Source organism: Nicotiana tabacum, chromosome 10, assembly GCF_000715075.1.
Source record: "Nicotiana tabacum cultivar K326 chromosome 10, ASM71507v2, whole genome shotgun sequence".
Taxonomy (NCBI): domain Eukaryota; kingdom Viridiplantae; phylum Streptophyta; class Magnoliopsida; order Solanales; family Solanaceae; genus Nicotiana; species Nicotiana tabacum.
Window position 1 is genome coordinate 92450667 of NC_134089.1, and position 17537 is coordinate 92468203.

The 17537-nt window shown below is 34.9% G+C and overlaps 1 protein-coding gene and 1 long non-coding RNA gene across 4 annotated transcripts; one reads left to right on the top strand and one right to left on the bottom strand.

Moving 5' to 3' along the window:
• Positions 1 to 282: 282 nt before the first annotated feature.
• Positions 283 to 11095, bottom strand: LOC107832656 (uncharacterized). Of its 3 annotated transcripts, none has more exons than XM_016660517.2 (8): positions 10965 to 11095; positions 10415 to 10825; positions 9346 to 9715; positions 7428 to 8839; positions 6517 to 6630; positions 4063 to 4217; positions 3515 to 3626; positions 283 to 594 (listed from the first exon to the last, which is right to left on the bottom strand). In XM_016660517.2, the coding sequence occupies exons 1-7, from the start codon at positions 10986 to 10988 to the stop codon at positions 3578 to 3580; spliced, it is 2535 nt and encodes an 844-aa protein (XP_016516003.2). In that variant the 5' UTR covers positions 10989 to 11095; the 3' UTR covers positions 283 to 594; positions 3515 to 3577. The 3 variants fall into 3 exon arrangements, with proteins under 3 accessions (XP_016516003.2, XP_016516002.2, XP_016516001.2); XM_016660516.2 differs by having other exon boundaries at positions 7428 to 8842; XM_016660515.2 differs by having other exon boundaries at positions 7428 to 8857.
• Positions 11096 to 13930: 2835 nt separating this feature from the next.
• LOC142164878 (uncharacterized) lies at positions 13931 to 15946 on the top strand. The gene is made up of 2 exons (XR_012695954.1): positions 13931 to 14059; positions 15785 to 15946. It is a non-coding gene; the product is annotated as an uncharacterized LOC142164878 (long non-coding RNA).
• Positions 15947 to 17537: the final 1591 nt, after the last annotated feature.

Genomic DNA, 17537 nt, shown 5'->3' on the forward strand with positions numbered 1-17537 from the left:
TATATATAATGAATATGGAAAAAAGAAAAAAAGATAGTATTTGTTTGAAGGAAATAAAAAATAAAATTTAGATAGAAGATAATAATATAATATAGAAGAGAGGGAAGAAATATTATTTTTTTGGTGTAAAAAATGGTGTAATGGTTGGAGTAAATTTGATGTTGCATCATTTTAGTGTGAAATTTGGTGTTAGGATTGGAGATGGTCTTAGTCAGGGATAATAACTCAAAAGTGCAGGAAAGCAACTACCTTGAGGCCAACTAACAATTTCCTCCGGACGTGTTGAGAAGAAGAAATCTATTTAGCAACGAATGCATTCGGGTAGGAAAATGCAGAGACAGACAACTGAGAAGAAGAATGCCAAGCAAAGGCCGAAAAGCAAGGTAACTTTTATTCCATAATTTTCTGAACCAACAATATACAAACTATTGCTCTCTTGGGGTGGCTGTTATCATAGATCAAATCTAGACTTGCTTGCAGCCTCTTCAATGACTATAACTTGAGGGAGAAAAAAAGGACAAAAGCTACCTGTTGTAAAGTGTAAACCATCAGAGACTTCCTCCAGAATGCTCGAGGGGCCAGTGCTTCAATAAGCTGCATGTTCGGAGAGAATAAGATGCAAGTCAAAGTCATAAACAAACACAAGGAGACTGAACTACTATAAGAAAAATATCTTTACAATAGCTTATGTAATGACTAAGGAGTCGCTTGGTTAGAAAGAAGTTATCCCAGGATTAATTATCCCGAGATTAGTTATCCCGGGATTAGTTATTCCATCTTTCCGGAATAAAAAAAAACTACAATCTCGAAATAACTAATCCCGGGATTAATTATACCACAGTTTTCTACCAACCAAACATGGGATAAACTCTTCTTAAATTTAGTCGCATGATTAATTATTCCTTATCCCTCGTACCAAACGAGCCCTAAGAGCTTTACTTTTCAGGGAAAAAAGATTTCTTCATGTTGTTCCCTCATTTCCCTCTTCTTTCCCAGGTTTAGCACCTTGCACACAATTTCAGTTTATGCAATTTTTTTAGCAATGGGAGGCTCAAGTTTGGACCATCAACCATGATGATAGCTTCACAGGACATTAAAGAGGCCCGATAACTGACAGGTTAATGGAGGTTAGAGCAAGTTCGTGGAAAGCTTTCAGCCAGAGGAGTTCAGCACGCTTACAGCACTCCCTCGTTCCCAACAACGCCTTTAATTTCCTTTTATGATGTCCTATAAACGAATCACTTACACCCAAAAGGGGAAAAAACTAAGTACAATCCTCAAAACACTTTCTTTTTACAAGGACAGCCTTCAAGATACTTCCGATATTTTTTTTATTAGAAAAGCTAGATGGGAGCCACTTTTTTGGGGAAGGTAACAGCGATGAGAGCCACTTTTATAGCACAAGTAGTTCAAATTCTCCAAGATAATTGACTATCTCGGTTTAAACGTACTCAATTAGAATAACATGATCTGTCAATCCAAAAGTGAGTATCTTGGACTCCACTCATTGATTAGATTTATGCTCTATTTAAACGGAAAAGGGCTAAAAACACCCTTCAACTATTCGAAATATACCAGTTTTACTTTCCGTTAAATTTTGAAATCAATTAAGTCTTTGCCGTCTAATTTTGGACCACAATTGCCCTAAAACTAACAGCTGTCTACATAAGCTGTCTAGGTGGGAAGAAAAACCCACTAACCTATTTAACCCGACCCAACTAACACATTAACCAACCCAGCTAACCGATTAACCCACAGAATTGAGTGCTATACTATACTACTACAACAACAACAACTATCCAGTAAAATTCCACATAGTGGGGTCTGGGGAGGGTAATGTGTACGCAGACCTTACCCCTGCCCCGATAGGGGCAGAGAGGCTGTTTCCGATAGACCCTCGGCTCAGAAAGACGAAAATAAAATAAAAAACAAGAAAGAGTTATACTATACTAATTACACTTAATTAGTTGTGTGCCCTTTTATTATCCTTTTCTTTCTTTTTTCTCTATCTCTTTCTCTTTCTTCGTTCTCCTCCTTCCTCAACCCTCTCTTTCCTGAAAGACCCATTTCAAGACTTACTTTTCAGCAAAAGCCAAAATATCATCATATAAAAATTGATCCAAAATGCACTGTTATGAATCAAATTCCAAAAACCAAGGAGTGAAAAACACCAATTAAGTTGTTGATTAAGAAAATTGGGCTTAGATAAAAATGAAGGATCTTTACCGAAATCCATGGAGGACACCAGAGAAGTTTTTCGACAAGTTTTCGGCAGCCAATTTCTTTTTTTCCACAAAACCAGTTTGTCAATTAAGAAAATTGGGCTCTGATTCGTTTTTTGGCTTTTTGTTTTCTGAGGTTTGCAGATTCCTAATTTCTTTCCAAATGTTACTCGCTCATGTTTCTGGAAGCTTTTTTATTCTTTCATTTTTGCTTCATGATGTTTGTAGATTTTTCTCCAAATTTTTCTTGCCAATATTTGTGGAAGCTTTTTGAGTCTTTCATGGCAGAAGAGTGACAAGGGAAACATGGGGTGGAGAAGAAAGAAAAGTAGGGTGGGGGAGGGAAGAAGGGTGGGGTGGGATTTTTATGTTTCCACCTGGTTGTCGAACTCAACAAAAGAAATATTATTTATGTGGGTTTATGTATAGGATGTGGAATCCGTTAGTTTTACGGGGTAGAAGTGGTCTAAAATTTAGATGGCAACGACTTGATTGGTACCAAAATTTAACGGAGGGTAAACATGGTCTATGTCGAATAGTTGAAGGGTAAATTTGGCCATTTTCCGTTATTTAAGTGTGAAAGAAGTTGCAGCATCCAGTATTTTCTGCAGTTTCTAGTCAAAACAAATTAATCATATTCTTTTTGGATGAGGAACAAATTAATCACATTTAACTGCAGCAACTTATCACTTTTCTCTTTTTCAATAAATAACGATTGATCACTTGACCTCCAGTAAATGAGACAAGACACAAACTCTGGGAAAGAGTAACATAAAAGTTCATATGTACGACACTAAAATGGAAGCAAATAACTAATACTACCTTATAAGTGAAAGAGAAAAGATTGTTACAGCTGAAACAAGTGACTGAGTGAAAGATAGATGAAAATAACACCTAGTTGGAATAAATTAAATATGAAAAGCAAAAAACAATATAGTCAGGTAGAGATCATTTTTGTTTTCATTGAATATGAATGGAGAAGACACAAGTATCCAAAATAAGCCTTCTTCATTGTATGGAGGTAGTTTCCTATTATTTGAAGTTCCTTATTTTTTGTCACACAAAAGGAATGATGTATGTTTAAATTGAGGCAGAAACCAAACTTCAAATTCAGAAATGGCATTGAGCTTTATTACTTGATAAAACAAAATGGCAGTGAGGTTTAACCTGTCATGGAGCCCACACAAGCACCCAATAAAAGGAGGTTGCAGGGAAGCAGAAGGGGGATAATGACACACTACTAACATTCTGAACAGATTAAAAGAGCTTGGAAACCAGAAATGGATCTGTACCTAATCAGAGAGAAGAGCCAAGAAACAGTGGCAACATACAGAAGATTGCCATCTGACCCTAAATCACCAGGAAATGTCACGGAATAGCCCTTTCGATTCATCATAAATCCATCTGCATCAATAAATTTTGATTAAGTTACTTACCAAAAACGGGGGGGAAATCAGCAACGTAAACTGAAATTTAGAGCTATTAGTGTGGAATCTGGGATCCCCAATTTGTCTCTGCATTTAGCTAATCAATTGTACACAAGTCACAAGATGATAAAAGTAAGTTCCTTGAACTACATAATCATGTTCCAGCGTTTTAAGGGGATCTCTTCTGCATCACCATTAATCAGCATTGAATATGAATTTTTACTGACCCATCACCAAGTGAAACCATGAAACAGAGTTAAGTTTGCTCATGCTCCATTTAGACTAAACAACGTACAGTGACTCATGCCAGATCAAAGTAAAAACAAAAAGGAGAATCATCTATTCATGCACTATCCAATGAATTGCTCCATATCAACCAACAAAAGGTGCAAAAGCAGATCTAATCAACATACTTGCATATGTAGAGAGGCCGTAATCCACCATTAGACCTTGTTTCTAGGCGAGATACCTTCTCTCTTTCTTCATTAAACTTGCTCGAAGGAAGTACTTCGCATGGACCTTCTATCTGGCCAGCCATCACAGTGCTACTACAATTAGACAAATAAACCTGTGGAAGAAAAAGCAATGATGTAAAGGAATCTTATTATCTTATAGCATGCAACTCTATCGCTACATGCTGAAGTAGAAAAATAGATAGCTTTTTTTTTTTGCGGAGTGGGTAAGCAAATACGCAATCCATTTTCCACAAGATCTTATAGCTCTATCAACAAATTAATTGGAATCTCATGGAAGATCCTCTGCTACCAATTAAACAGCTGCTTTAAATAGTGTAACATGAAATAAAGGACTAACTTTTTTCTTTTATGGAATGACAAACATAAAAGTAATCCACCAGGTGAGGATTATAGCTTCAAACGAAATAACTTCAATCTAACCCAAGTTGCAACTTCACCAATAAGGAAGAACGATATATACTGTCTATATGACGTTTTGGAATGTGCTAAACCTCACAGATACATTTCTTGATAAAAAGTTCATAACATTCAAGATATCAAATTCATTTACGTATTCAAATTTTAAAGATTTGATGGGACTTTTTCCCCCAAACTAACTTTTCAACCACTACCTCATTATTTTCTTCCACACACTAATAAATATAATTCAAATCAAATTTTAAGCTAACTATCCAATCAAACACGTCATATAAAATGGAACGAGGAGTGTACTAAGCTTTATTCTATGAGATTAACTCACTTTCCCAAATAATAGAACCCAAAAGCTCGAGTACTTTAGCATCTTAGCATTGCCACTTACAACACTAGATTCCTGATAGGAAAAAATCTATAAAGCACAAGGATAGGTTAGAAATATCAATTTGGACCCTAAATGAGATTAACTCACTTTCCTAGATGACAATACCCAAATAGAAATGTCAAATATATTTCTCAGCATCGAAAAATAAAACTTTAACTGAAAAGAGATTAATTTGGAATCCGAAGCTCATGCCATAGAAATCCCCAAGTCTTTAATTAACTAATTTAAATACTATCGAGCATTACTGATTCCCTTTCTTTCCTTCTCAGAAAAAAATACTACCAAGCATTATAAGTTTGTAAAAATTCTCCAAATTGACTGACACAGTAGGTCCACAAACCAAGTACACAAATCTCATTCTCCTCCATCACTTGGGTTCAAAACAGGTAGTGCAAAACTTTTTTATATAAGTTAGGTAGTGCAGAAATGTTCACTGATTTTCACTCCCCACCTTCCGAAGGCACCTATAGGGAGGCAAGACGCAGCAAAGTGATACCCGGGGAGAAGGGGTGCAGATTTCCCACTGGGAGGGAGATGGAAGATGGGAGGACCTTTTTGAGATGGAAGAAGGGAGAGACCTTAATTACACAAAATCAAGTCGCCTCCTTGCTATAGATAATGGAGATCTACAAACCACATATGCTAGATAAATTGACTGAGGGTGTATTTGGTATGGAAGAAAGTGTTTTCCTTGAAAAATATTTTCCTTGAAAATGTTTTGCTGGAAAATGAGTAATTTTATCACTTATTTTCCCAGTTTTGGTTGATGAGTGAAAAAGTGTTCCGGAAAATATTTTTTAGCGTTTGGTTAGCAAGTAGAAAATATATATGTATATGTATGAGTTCATGAGAAAAATATTTTCCAAAACATTTGATCTAACCAAGCATGGAAAAATTGGAAAACATTTTCCAGAAAATGTTTTCCTTCATACCAGACACAGAAACAGCACGTCAAAGATCCAAGTACTCAAAACTCATTCTCCTCCATCACTTGGGACCAAAAACAGGCAGAAAATACTTTTATGTAAGCAATGAGTAGTACAGACGGGAGACACCTAAATTCTCCATTGGAAGGGAGATGGATGACGGGAGACACCTAAATTAACACAAAAGCAAATCCGGCTCCTTGATACTTATAATGGAGGTCTACAAAACACAGATATTATATTTTAATTGGTGTTATCATATTTGTTCCATATAAGAAACACATAAAGCAGGAGTAAAAACATTCTTGAATCCTGGAAAATATTGGTCTAAGAAATTTGAAATCTGGAGGGCAATTAGAAATTTCCGCTTTTTATCAAGGTAAATGCAACCCTTACTCAAGAGCAACCCTTTTTAAGGGCCAAAATAAAGATACAAACGAGAAAAGAAAACAAAGCCATGGCAAATATACCCACTTCAAAAATTGACCAAAAGAAGAAAACACCCTTTATGGCCCCAAAAGCAAATAAGTCCCAACAAATTGGCCTAACTCATCTTCCAATTCTTCTTTCGGATCATAAAAACGAATCGGCACTTGGCTTTATCCTTTTTCAAAAAAATAAGATCAATGGAAGCTATGAGAGCAGCCTACAGCATAAGTTATTTACCTCATTGCTTTCCAAGCTACATGGGCGGCCAACGCCCTGTGGCAAGTCCCTTGGGAAGTAACACCGATTGACAGTAACCCATTTCTTTCCTGCTTTTATATCCTCCCACATAGCCTGAAAGGAGTGGAAAAGGTTTTTCCATGTGAACATCAAGGATACATATGAAAAGAGAGTGTGTATATGCTAGCAAGAATACCAAAGAAGTGAATTTGTAAGCAAGTACTGCCATAGACATCCATTTTATAGCAAGGAGTAAAACGTTCCCTCCATTGCTCACTGGGAAAACAGTATTGCAAGAATCATAGCTGGTCCAAACATTTTAACTTTAGGAAAGAAGATCCCAGATTGACACCACCAATCACGTGCATATATACATAGGCAAGGTATCATTTGTGTATGCATGTATGTCTGTAAAATTGTGTATGTTCAAAGGCACTACGCCAACTTGGAGGCAAAAATGGGAAAACTTGCATTCAATAAATTAACGTGCACAAATCAATGACAAAGTTCCATGAGGTGGCTTCAGATGCCACAGGTTACAGTCTCATTGGTGAACCTAATCCATACAGAATTTGGAGCAGTGCTAACTCCATTAAATGCAGAGATAGGAACAATAATAAAGGGTATCCCGGTGAACTAAGCTTCCGTCATGAGTGGGTTTGGGGAATGGCCGGACCATAATGGGTCTATTGCACACAACCTTACCTTACATTTCTACAAGAGGTTGTGTCCACGGCTTAAACCCATGACCTCCTAGTCACATGTGGCAGCATTGGCGTTGCACCAAGGCTCCCCTTCAAAGATAGTAACAGCAATGCTCAGTACATTTTTACTTGAAAAGTCCATAATATTGCAAACAATAACTTTTTTATGGGGAAATTGGTTAAAATTTAATGAACTCAAATCCTTACCACAAGCTTTGAAGGAATCAATCTCTCCTCCTCAAACCGAATAAGAGCATATTCCTGAACATTGTATATGAACCCATTATGCTGACAAGATTGGTAATAATGTTTCTCGTCTGCAACTTGAAGCACATTGCCGATCCAATCAACGGTATGAAAGAGATCCGATGTAGAGCTACATTCAGCATCGCCATCACTGGCAATAGGAGTTTCGTCAAGATTTGTCCGTCCAACACCTTGATCTTCTCGTTTACATTCATCACTTGAACTATTAGCTAAACTTGCTCTAGCACTAGATTCCTTGGAATCACTGACCATGGACTGACTACCAGGAAACTGCTGGGAAGGTATCTCTATAGTATTTTCTAGTCGTGCAAGGTCATTGGCCTCTAGGTGATTGAAGGGTTGTGAGAGATCACATGACTTGGAAACTGTTTCAAATTTTGTAGGAGGCAGAGTTTTCACTTCAACCACCTTCTCTTCAAAAGATCTATGAACCAATGGGTGAGGAGAAGGAGAGAGACAGTTATCACCGGAAGATACTGACAAATTATTGGAACAGTTGCCAGAAGTCAAATTAGTTGAATAGGTTGCGGAAGAAACTTTACTCTCCATATTTCCTTTAATGGACATATAATCAGCTCCCCCTATTCTTTTGTCATTTTCCATCTTTGGCCCAGATGGTAGATGGTTAAGATTATTCGTTATACCAATGGTAGTGGAATTCTGCAATGTAACATATCCATTCCCCATAATGTTCAACTGACTAGCCTTCTCTTTCGGACCAAAGCCTTTTCTATCTGGAGATGATTGAACCCCAGCTGCAATTGTAGGCATTTTAGAGGCGTTGATGTTCCGCATCACACGACCATATTTAGGGGGCAGAGGCTTGCCATTGGTTATCGCCAAGCACTTTCCACAATGCCATTCCCCTCTAGGAATACTTTTTTGACTTGTTGTTTGAAGACATTTTAAGTGATAGCCTTTTTCACAAGCATCACAGATAAGTACATTGTCAACCTCATTTGCTGTTGACCTGCACATTTGGCAAGTCAAAGTCTTATTCATGTAATCACGGGATGGTGCAGTCCATGCAAGCCGCTCAGGAAGCAGGGGTTGTAAAAACTTCTGAACAAGCTTGCCAATCTCAGAATGAGTATTGCTCGAAGGAGGAGCCTGAATAGTGCTTGCGCCTTGTAAATGAGGGTATACGCTTGGTACATTTCCAGTTGTGCTCTGAGTAATAAATCGCCTAGATAGTGTTTGTGGTACCGTCGTTGACCTAACCTCAGCACCTCCCTCAACTTCAATAGATGCATGTGGCGTCGCCTTGTTATCTGCCCCAAGTTTTACTGAGGAAACTGATGGAGGTTGCACCGACCAAGTTGGAGTTTTGACAGTTGAATGATTGCCAGTAGCTGCTACATACCAATAAGCTTCAGAGGGTTCAGAATGAAAAGCCAATAGAAGTTAAAAATTCAAAGGAAAACATTCACGAAGACAAAATGCTGGCAAAGCCAACTCCCATGTTGCATGACCAGAAAACTAGGTCTGTATATGTATTATTGAAAAGAACAGGCGAACACGTAGATTAGTTAGAGTAGAACGAAGGATCACCTAAGCTTCTAACAGAATGGTACTCAAAGGAGAACTCTGAACCTAGATGATAACCTTGCTGATAATTAAGCATGTTCAACCTAATAATTCACCCAACACTCTTTCTTACTTATTTGAAGCTAGAAGATGTTAAAGTGAAGCAATTGTACAATCTACACAAGCTATCGTCCATTTCTAACCTACACGTCATTTGGACAACTTCCCCCTTTTTCTCGACAAGTCGGTAAAGCTCCGCATTGAAGGAATCACTTAACAAACTAGGATCGTAAAGAACCTTGGACGTTTTAGATGAACACATATTTGTTACCTTGAACTTGCAAAGTATGGGAAGATCCACTTGGTCGTCCATCCATTCGGAAATGTGGTCTTCCAACTCCGGGAGGTGCTGGTGAAGAATAATCCCTTACAAGATTACCAGAGACCACTCCACCGGAGATTGAAGGCCTGACCTCACTGGTAGGCAGCTGATAGGGTAAAGATGCAGAACTTACAGGAGTTCCATGTCCCAAAGATGAAGCAGGTTGGAAGCTTCCTGATGAATTTACCGTTTGACTTGGTTGAGGAAACATCTTAGTGTGTGATGCATTATGGCTTTCAGCTGCTGTACCCACTGCAGTTTGAGACCTTTGAGATGAATAGCTGGCAAAGGGTAGAGAAAATTCCTGTGTCTTTTCCATCTAAAAGCAGAAAGGAAAAAGATAAAAATGGAACTGGGTTAGACATACAAGAGGCAACTCAACAGGCTAACTTGACTTCATTTGGTTATCTAGAAGCAGTAAACTTGCTCCTCGTCAGATCCAATACTCCTAGCTGGGTACATTTTACAGACGAAGGGAAACAAATTAACCAGAAAAAATTTACATCCACTTGATCTAACAATTATCCTTCAAAACTCAAATGCTAAAGACCTCCAAGCTTCAATTATAATCTTTTCGGGTGACCAAACATGAGCTATAAGTTCTTTTAGAATCTGTCTCATAAGACAATCACCCTCAAACAAACAAACAATGCAAGCCACGCTAAATGGCTAATACAATCTTTCCCATACGACAATCACCCTCAAACAAACAAACAATGCTAGCCAAACTAAATGGCCAAATCAGTGGACGAACCAAAATTCTAACAAGGGAATTCAGAAAACACAACACTAAAAGTTTTCTTTATTTAAGGGGATTCAACAAGTTATATATACAAAAAAAATGTCGTTTTACCAATAACGCAGTACAATTATCTGGCGAAGGAGATTGAATTGAACCCTTTTTTACCAGAAATAGTTCAGCCACTGGCTAAATCCGGCGTATGTAATAAATATATCATTCTTTTTTATAGTGTCATGACTCAAATTGCAAGTGGAAAGCAAACGTAACCTTTTATACCTTTCTTTTGGCAAGGAGTAGCTTCTCAGCAATAGACATTTTGGGAGGCCAAATTCCTAAACTCTGTTCCTTCAGCTTATTAAGCCCAAGATCCTCAATAACACCACCAAAAGCATCACTCGGAAACACATCCTTGGGCCCAAATTTCAAGCACAGCTCAGCCAATCTGTCCCTGGCCTCTGCCACCATCTCCTTCTCAGCAGCAGTAGGACCCCTACCTCCCCTCATCCTCCCTAAAGCAGAGAGTACAAGCACCATCTCAGCTACTTCCTTCACATTCCTAATCATCATCATTCCCCGCCGCGCCTTCTTAGAAACCGGGATTTCGAATCCTCGATCATCCGCTGACCTTTTCCGATCGGATTCAATCTCAGCCGTTGAATCCATAGGGAAAGAATTAGAACGTGAGAACTGCGAGAAAGAGAGAAGTAAGAAGCCATGGAAAGGAAAGAGGAGAGAATCAGAAACCCTAGAGAGAAGGGGGAGAGTAGAGAGTTAAAGAAATTTGAAAAAATGGGGGATTAATAAGTAGGAAGAGTTAAAAATATACCTTATCGGCGGGTAATTGAGTCATGTAATTCGTTGTAAATGTATCAAAATCTCGCAGCTGAAAAACCTGCGTTTTTGCGCTTTAGACTTTAGAGAGAGAAGCCCGGGTTTTGTATATTACGAATGAATGACGCACCGGTTTGGCACAATCCTCCTTATTTTCAAAATTTTAAAAAAAAAAACTCAAATCATAGCCAGGAGAGTGAAATGTAATATCCAATAATTTATTATGTTAAAAACAATAAATCATAGGATTATTAGCAAAAATAGGATCATTATAATTGTTACTCTTAATTATGTATGATTGCACGTAATGAACAACGCATTTGTACGTAATGCCAATATAGTCCTTCAACATTATTATTTGTGAACAACGCATTTATACGTGAAATAAATATTTTGTGTTCATGAAAAAAAACTAAAATAATGTGAAAAAATAAGATAATATTGAATAACCTCAATACATTTCAATTAAATTACCATAAAAGTGAGTGTTTATTATCTATAAGTAAAGTGTGCTCGTAATATAAAACTATATATTTGACGTTTTAGCTGAAATTACCAAATATTCTTAAACGTTAGTACTTGATGAAGGTGTTATTGGATTGTACGAGTAACTCATTGCATTCACAACCTCATGCTCCTCAAGTTATGTTTTTTGATTTATCCTTTTCCCGTTTCAACAGGGGCGGCTCAATAAGTTTGGTGGTCTAAAGCCAAACTTTAATGTGAGGCCCTTTTAAAAAAATCATATATATTTTTAGTTGAAGTAAATTTTTCTAGCTTTTTGAAAATAAAATTACTTAAAGTTTTTCGCATAAACCATTTAATCTCTCATGTGCAGTATGATCTTAACTCTTAAGTAATAGAACATAATTCAAGAAGTTGAAAACTTGGTATAAAAAGAATTTTTTGATGTTTCAATATACTTGTTGCAATGATAAAAACCTGAGGAAAAAAATAGAGTTTAAAAGTGTATTACATATTTTATAATGATTAATGTAATCCTTTATTTATTTAAAATATTTTACTTTTCTACTTTGAAATATTTAATATTTTCTTAAAAAGATAATTTGGGGCCTCACGAGAAGTGTTGTGGTGGGATGGATATCATATCTCTTCTTTAATCGGAAGTAATCGATTTCAGTATTTGGAATAAAAAAAAATCTTTCTAAGGAGCAGTTCCCACTTTAATGGACTTTACATGGTACGAATTTGAATTAATCAATGCTCCAAATTAAATATCGGACATCAAATAAGAATTGAAAAACAAAAATTGAGGCCCCCAAAATTCTGGGGCATAAAGCCACCGCTTTAGTGGCTTTACCCTCCGTGAGAATGAATATTTATATAAAACTATACAGCAACAAAATAAATGTCAAATTGAATTCTGAATATAGGGTGTGTTTGGTATGATGGAAAATATTTTCGGAAAATATTTTCCAATTTTCCCATATTTGGTTTGCCTAAATATTTTGGAAAATATTTTCCTCCAATTGAAAGAAAATGTTTTCCCTATCAAGATAAGAGAAATTTTTTTCCAAAACTCCTTCTCAACATTCCTCACCCTATTCTCCATCTCCACTAACTCACACCCCACTCCACCCCAACCCCAACCCACCCCACCCTACCCCCGCTCCGTCCCCACCCTAAATAAAAATATTATTAATAATACTTTCTTTTCATGTTATAGATAGATTTTTTTTTCATTCAACAAATGAGTATTTTTTTATGATATAAAAAAGTATTTTTTTTCGTTTTAATAAAAAAAAATTCTTTTCATGTAGAATTTTTTTTTTATTTCAACAAAAAAAGTTTTTTTCAAGATGTAAAAAAAATCATTTCAACAAAATGATTATTTTATTTACATGATGTAGAAAAAAGTATTTTCTTTTATTTTAATAAAATGAGTACTTTATTTCATGCTGTAGAAAGAGTATTTTTTTTCAACCAAAAAAATAATTTTTCTTTTTAGTTATGGAGCACAAATTTCAACGTTATTTTTGCGTAAAGAAACACATTAGTTCCTTTGGATTTGTGTGAATTTTTAGAGACTTGGGGGAGGGGAGGGGAGGAGGAGAGTAGTATAAAAAATTATTTTCCTAAAAAAATATTGTCTACTCTCTAACTAAACAGTAGAAATTTTTTTCCGAAAAATATTTTCCATTCACCAACCAAATAAAAAAAAATAAGTAATAAAACCACTCATTTTCCATGAAAGCATTTTTTAGGAGAATATTTTCCTTCATACCAAATACACCCATAATGTTACGAAAAAATGCAATGGGCGCTTATTTTACTATTTAAAGCATTTAGTTGCACGCACGAAAACGAAAAAGCATTTTCTAAAATAAATTCCATATCGTTGTTTTGTTATAAAATCGGTCCTCATCCACACAAAAAAAACCATAGATGTTATTTCTTCAATCTTCCTGTATTTTAAATCAATGTTGTTTTGACTTAAAAACATTACATGATATTACACATTCTTCTGGAATACTCAGGTTTTCATTAGTTAAAGTCAAAAGCAGCTATCCAAAAAAAAAAAATGTACATGCAGGGGCGGATGTAGTTTGTTAGGAACAAGTTCAATTGAACTCATAACTTTCGACGCGGAGTAAAAATCTCTGTGTAAAAATTGATTAAAGTTGCAAGAATAGTAGATATGAAACCATAATTTTAAATATATAATGGATTCAATGCTAAAAACTTTAAAAGTTGAACCCATAGAGTTCAAATCTTGGATCCGCCTATATCTACAAGCCGCAGGTATAAAGAGCATTTTTTTCTATTATATAGAAGAACAACAATTTCGACATGTCTGTTTTGTGAGATTAAAATTCAAATTGAGGGTATTATAGCCATTTCAATCTACAAATTAATACAGTTGTCTATGTGTCTCTTCCTCCTGCATTCACCGCATATTGTCCTCATTCTTATCGCCTTTACTCCTCTTTTCTCTTCGGTATTCCTTGCTGATTTTCTGATTTACTGTGGACTTCACTCTCTATCTCTTTTTGTGCTTAATCTAAGTTTCATTTTACTTCGTGGTTTTCAGATTTTCTACTTTCTCTCTCAAATCCCTTGAACTTACAGGTAAATTTCTTAGTCTTTAATATCAATTTATTGTTTTCTATCTGTCGTTTCTCCTTTTTTTGTTCCAATTTATTTCAACCCACACAATACTAAACAATGGAGGTTTACCTCAAATTCATGAAAATAAACTGAATTAAAGACAAATTTTGTCTATGTAAGCACGTGATTTTTGCCCTATATGAGAATTACTCCCAAAAAATTCAAAAATAAAATGATTTTTCTTTGGTGTGCAATTTTGTGATATTTTGTGATATTTTGAAGAATTATTTGTATTTGTCTGTGCGTGTTTATTCGCTAAATTAATAAAAAATACAAAAATATGTCGCATTTTGCATGTAGGATTTAATTCTACAATTGTTAGTAATTAAAATTGTTTTACAAAAATTAAAAATTACAAAAATAGGCATCGTTTGCATTTTTAGCATTTAATGTCCAAATATACAATTTTATGCTTAATTAATACTTAATTGTGCGTTAATTGTTATTGGGAGTTAATTTGCGCATTTATAACTTAATTTAGTTCTTAATAATAGTTTAAGTATTTTTATAATTTAGTTTTAGAAAAATAAAAGAAGAAAAGAGAGCGAAAATATAAAGAAAGTCGGAATTGGGCCTCTTCTTCAATTTCAAGCTATAGGCCCAAAAAATGGCCCAATCTTCCCTACGACCCAGTCCATTTCGAACTGGGTCGACCCAGTCCATTAACCCAACACCCCTTCTTCATTTTTGTCCAACACAAAACAAAACCAAAAAAAAATAAAAAATAAAAAATAAAAAGTGAATTATCACTATTAATAGTTTTATTTTTTGTTTTTTTATATATATAAAAAAATCCGAAAATATTTTATTTTATTTATTATTTTTATTTTAAAAAATATATATATATTTATTTTAGTTTGTTTTATTAAAAGCAAAAGAAAAAAAATAAAAAATAAAAAAATAAAAAAAAAGTAAAAGAATGTAGAAAATTTAAAAAAAAAAGTAAAAAGTTTTAAAAAATTTAAAAGTAAAAGAAGGTTGGAATTAAAAAATAAATATAAAGATATCTGAAAATTTAAAAAATTTAAAGTAATTGAAAGTAGCATTTTTAAAAGAAAAAGAAAAGATAGTGGTTTATTTTTTAAAGAAAAGTTAAATAAAGTGAGATTCTCTTTTAAAAAAATAAAAAGTGGGATTTTAAATAAGATAAAGTAATTAAAGTTGGAATTTTAAAAATAAAAGTAAATAAAGGTGGGATTTCTTTTTCTAAAAAAATAAAAGCAATTTGTAAGTGGGATTTCTTTTAATTAAAAAAATAATAAAATAATAAAAAAAACAAATCTGAAAATTTCGAAAATTTTGCTATAAATAGAAGAGAAAATTTAAGAAGAAGTGTGGAAAAAAAGAGAGGAAAAACTAGATAGAGAGAAGAAAAAAAGAGGGGGCGGAGTGAGAAGTATACACCCGATATACATTCTGTATACACTGAATATACAGGGGCAGAATTCATTTTGGAGAGTTTTGAAGTTGAAAAAAAATAGTTACTGCTTCATTGCCTCGCTTAAGATCTGAAATAGTCAGAACCTTCATGCCTTTTACTTCTTCACTATACTTGGAGTCGTTTATAGTCTCCTGGGTTTTCTGCTATTCCTACTGTACTGGTTTGCGATGTTGCTGAATCTGCTGTTGCTGTGTTATTACTGCTGCTGACTTCTCCTTCTTTTGTTCTTGTACTGCTGTTTCCAGGTACACATTTGTACAATCTCGGCTTGAAGCAAAAAATGAAATATTAATCAGGCTTTGTTCCTGTTGAATTCCTCCTGTTTAGATTTGTGGTTGAATATAATTTTTCTTTCTTCGTATAAAGATGTAGTTGAATGATTAATGAATAATGAGGTTGCATATGTATACTTTCTTCATCTAATAATGTTAGTTTAAATTACGGAGAATAATTAATCTGCTTTGATATTATGGTCAATCTCATGTTCTAGTATTATTGAATAACAGAATATAAAATGAAAGCAGTTTTTCTTTGTACAAACTCGATCGCAATTTTCCATTCGCATTAGCCGTAAACTAATAACTAATAAGTTATGTTTTTCAGCATGTAAATAATTAAGAGATTTTCTTTTATTTTAGAGACGAACTTAATAGAAAATATAGTCATTGTAGGTTTATCCTTTAAAAATAAAAATGAGACGAGCCTCGCCAAATAAAACGTATAGATTGCGGGGCCCTCACAAAATGTATGGTTTAATTAGAATTCGGAAGGACCGTTTAGCGAATTTCACGGTCTTCCCCAAAATAATAACGCGATAGTCTCTTTAGGCGCGTGTTTAATATTTTACTTTCTTAAGCCTGGGTGTGCATTTCATGCGACCCGAATCCAAATCCCAAAACATCAAATAAAACGTGTTCCGGATTGTGGGTGCATTTCATGTAACGCAGTCCAAAGACGTGTTTTAAGCGATGTTCATATTTCTTTTAAAAACAATAATAATAAAGCGGTTAAAATATAAAATTTGCACATAAGTTCATATTTGTATAAAATCAGATAATCAAGCCGAATATAATAGTTGAGCGACCGTGCTAGAACCACGGAACTCGGGAATGCCTAACACCTTCTCCCGGGTTAACAGAATTCCTTATCCGGATTTCTGGTACGCAGACTGTAATATGGAGTCATTCTTTTCCTCGATTCGGGATTAAAATTGGTGACTTGGGACACCCTAAATCTCCCAAGTGGCGACTCTGAAATAAATAAACCAATCCCGTCTCGATTGTCCTTTAATTGGAAAAACTCCCACGCACCCTCGCGGGTGCGGAAAAAGGAGGTGTGACAGCTCTGGCGACTCAGCTGGGGAATTTTTCTATGAAAGGAAAAGATAAAAGGGAACAGAATAAAAGACAACGGAAAAAGATGACTCTTTAACAAAAGAAACTATAAATAAAACCCTATCAAACGCAGACACCGACTCTAATGGTCATGACATGCCTATGTGGCCTATCCTTCGTCAATCATCTTTCAAGATCTTCAATTGGCAATTCCCCATCTGATTCTTAATCTTATTCGACTTGTAGTGCCCGAAGGGTTTTCACTATCAAGCCTCTCTCATTTTGGGTTTTCACTATGTAAGCACGTGATTTTTTCCCTATATGAGAATTACTCCCAAAAAATTCAAAAATAAAATGATTTTTCTTTGGTGTGCAATTTTGTGATATTTTGTGATATTTGGAAGAATTATTTGTATTTGTCTGTGCGTGTTTATTCGCTAAATTAATAAAAAATACAAAAATAAGTCGCATTTTGCATGTATGATTTAATTCTACAATTGTTAGTAATTAAAATTGTTTTACAAAAATTAAAAATTACAAAAATAGGCATCGTTTGCATTTTTAGCATTTAATGTCCAAATATACAATTTTATGCTTAATTAATACTTAATTGTGCGTTAATTGTTATTGGGAGTTAATTTGCGCCTTTATAACTTAATTTAGT

Bases quoted from the DNA above. Each gene is read 5' to 3' on its own strand.
- LOC107832656 (XM_016660515.2), bottom strand. From the start codon at position 10,988: ATGACTCAATTACCCGCCGATAAG. The intron at 6,631-7,427 runs GTAAGGATTTGA...CACTCCTTTCAG, and splicing joins TGATTCCTTCAAAGCTTGTG to GCTATGTGGGAGGATATAAA. The intron at 4,218-6,516 runs GTAAATAACTTA...TTTCTTCCACAG, and splicing joins GTAGCTTGGAAAGCAATGAG to GTTTATTTGTCTAATTGTAG.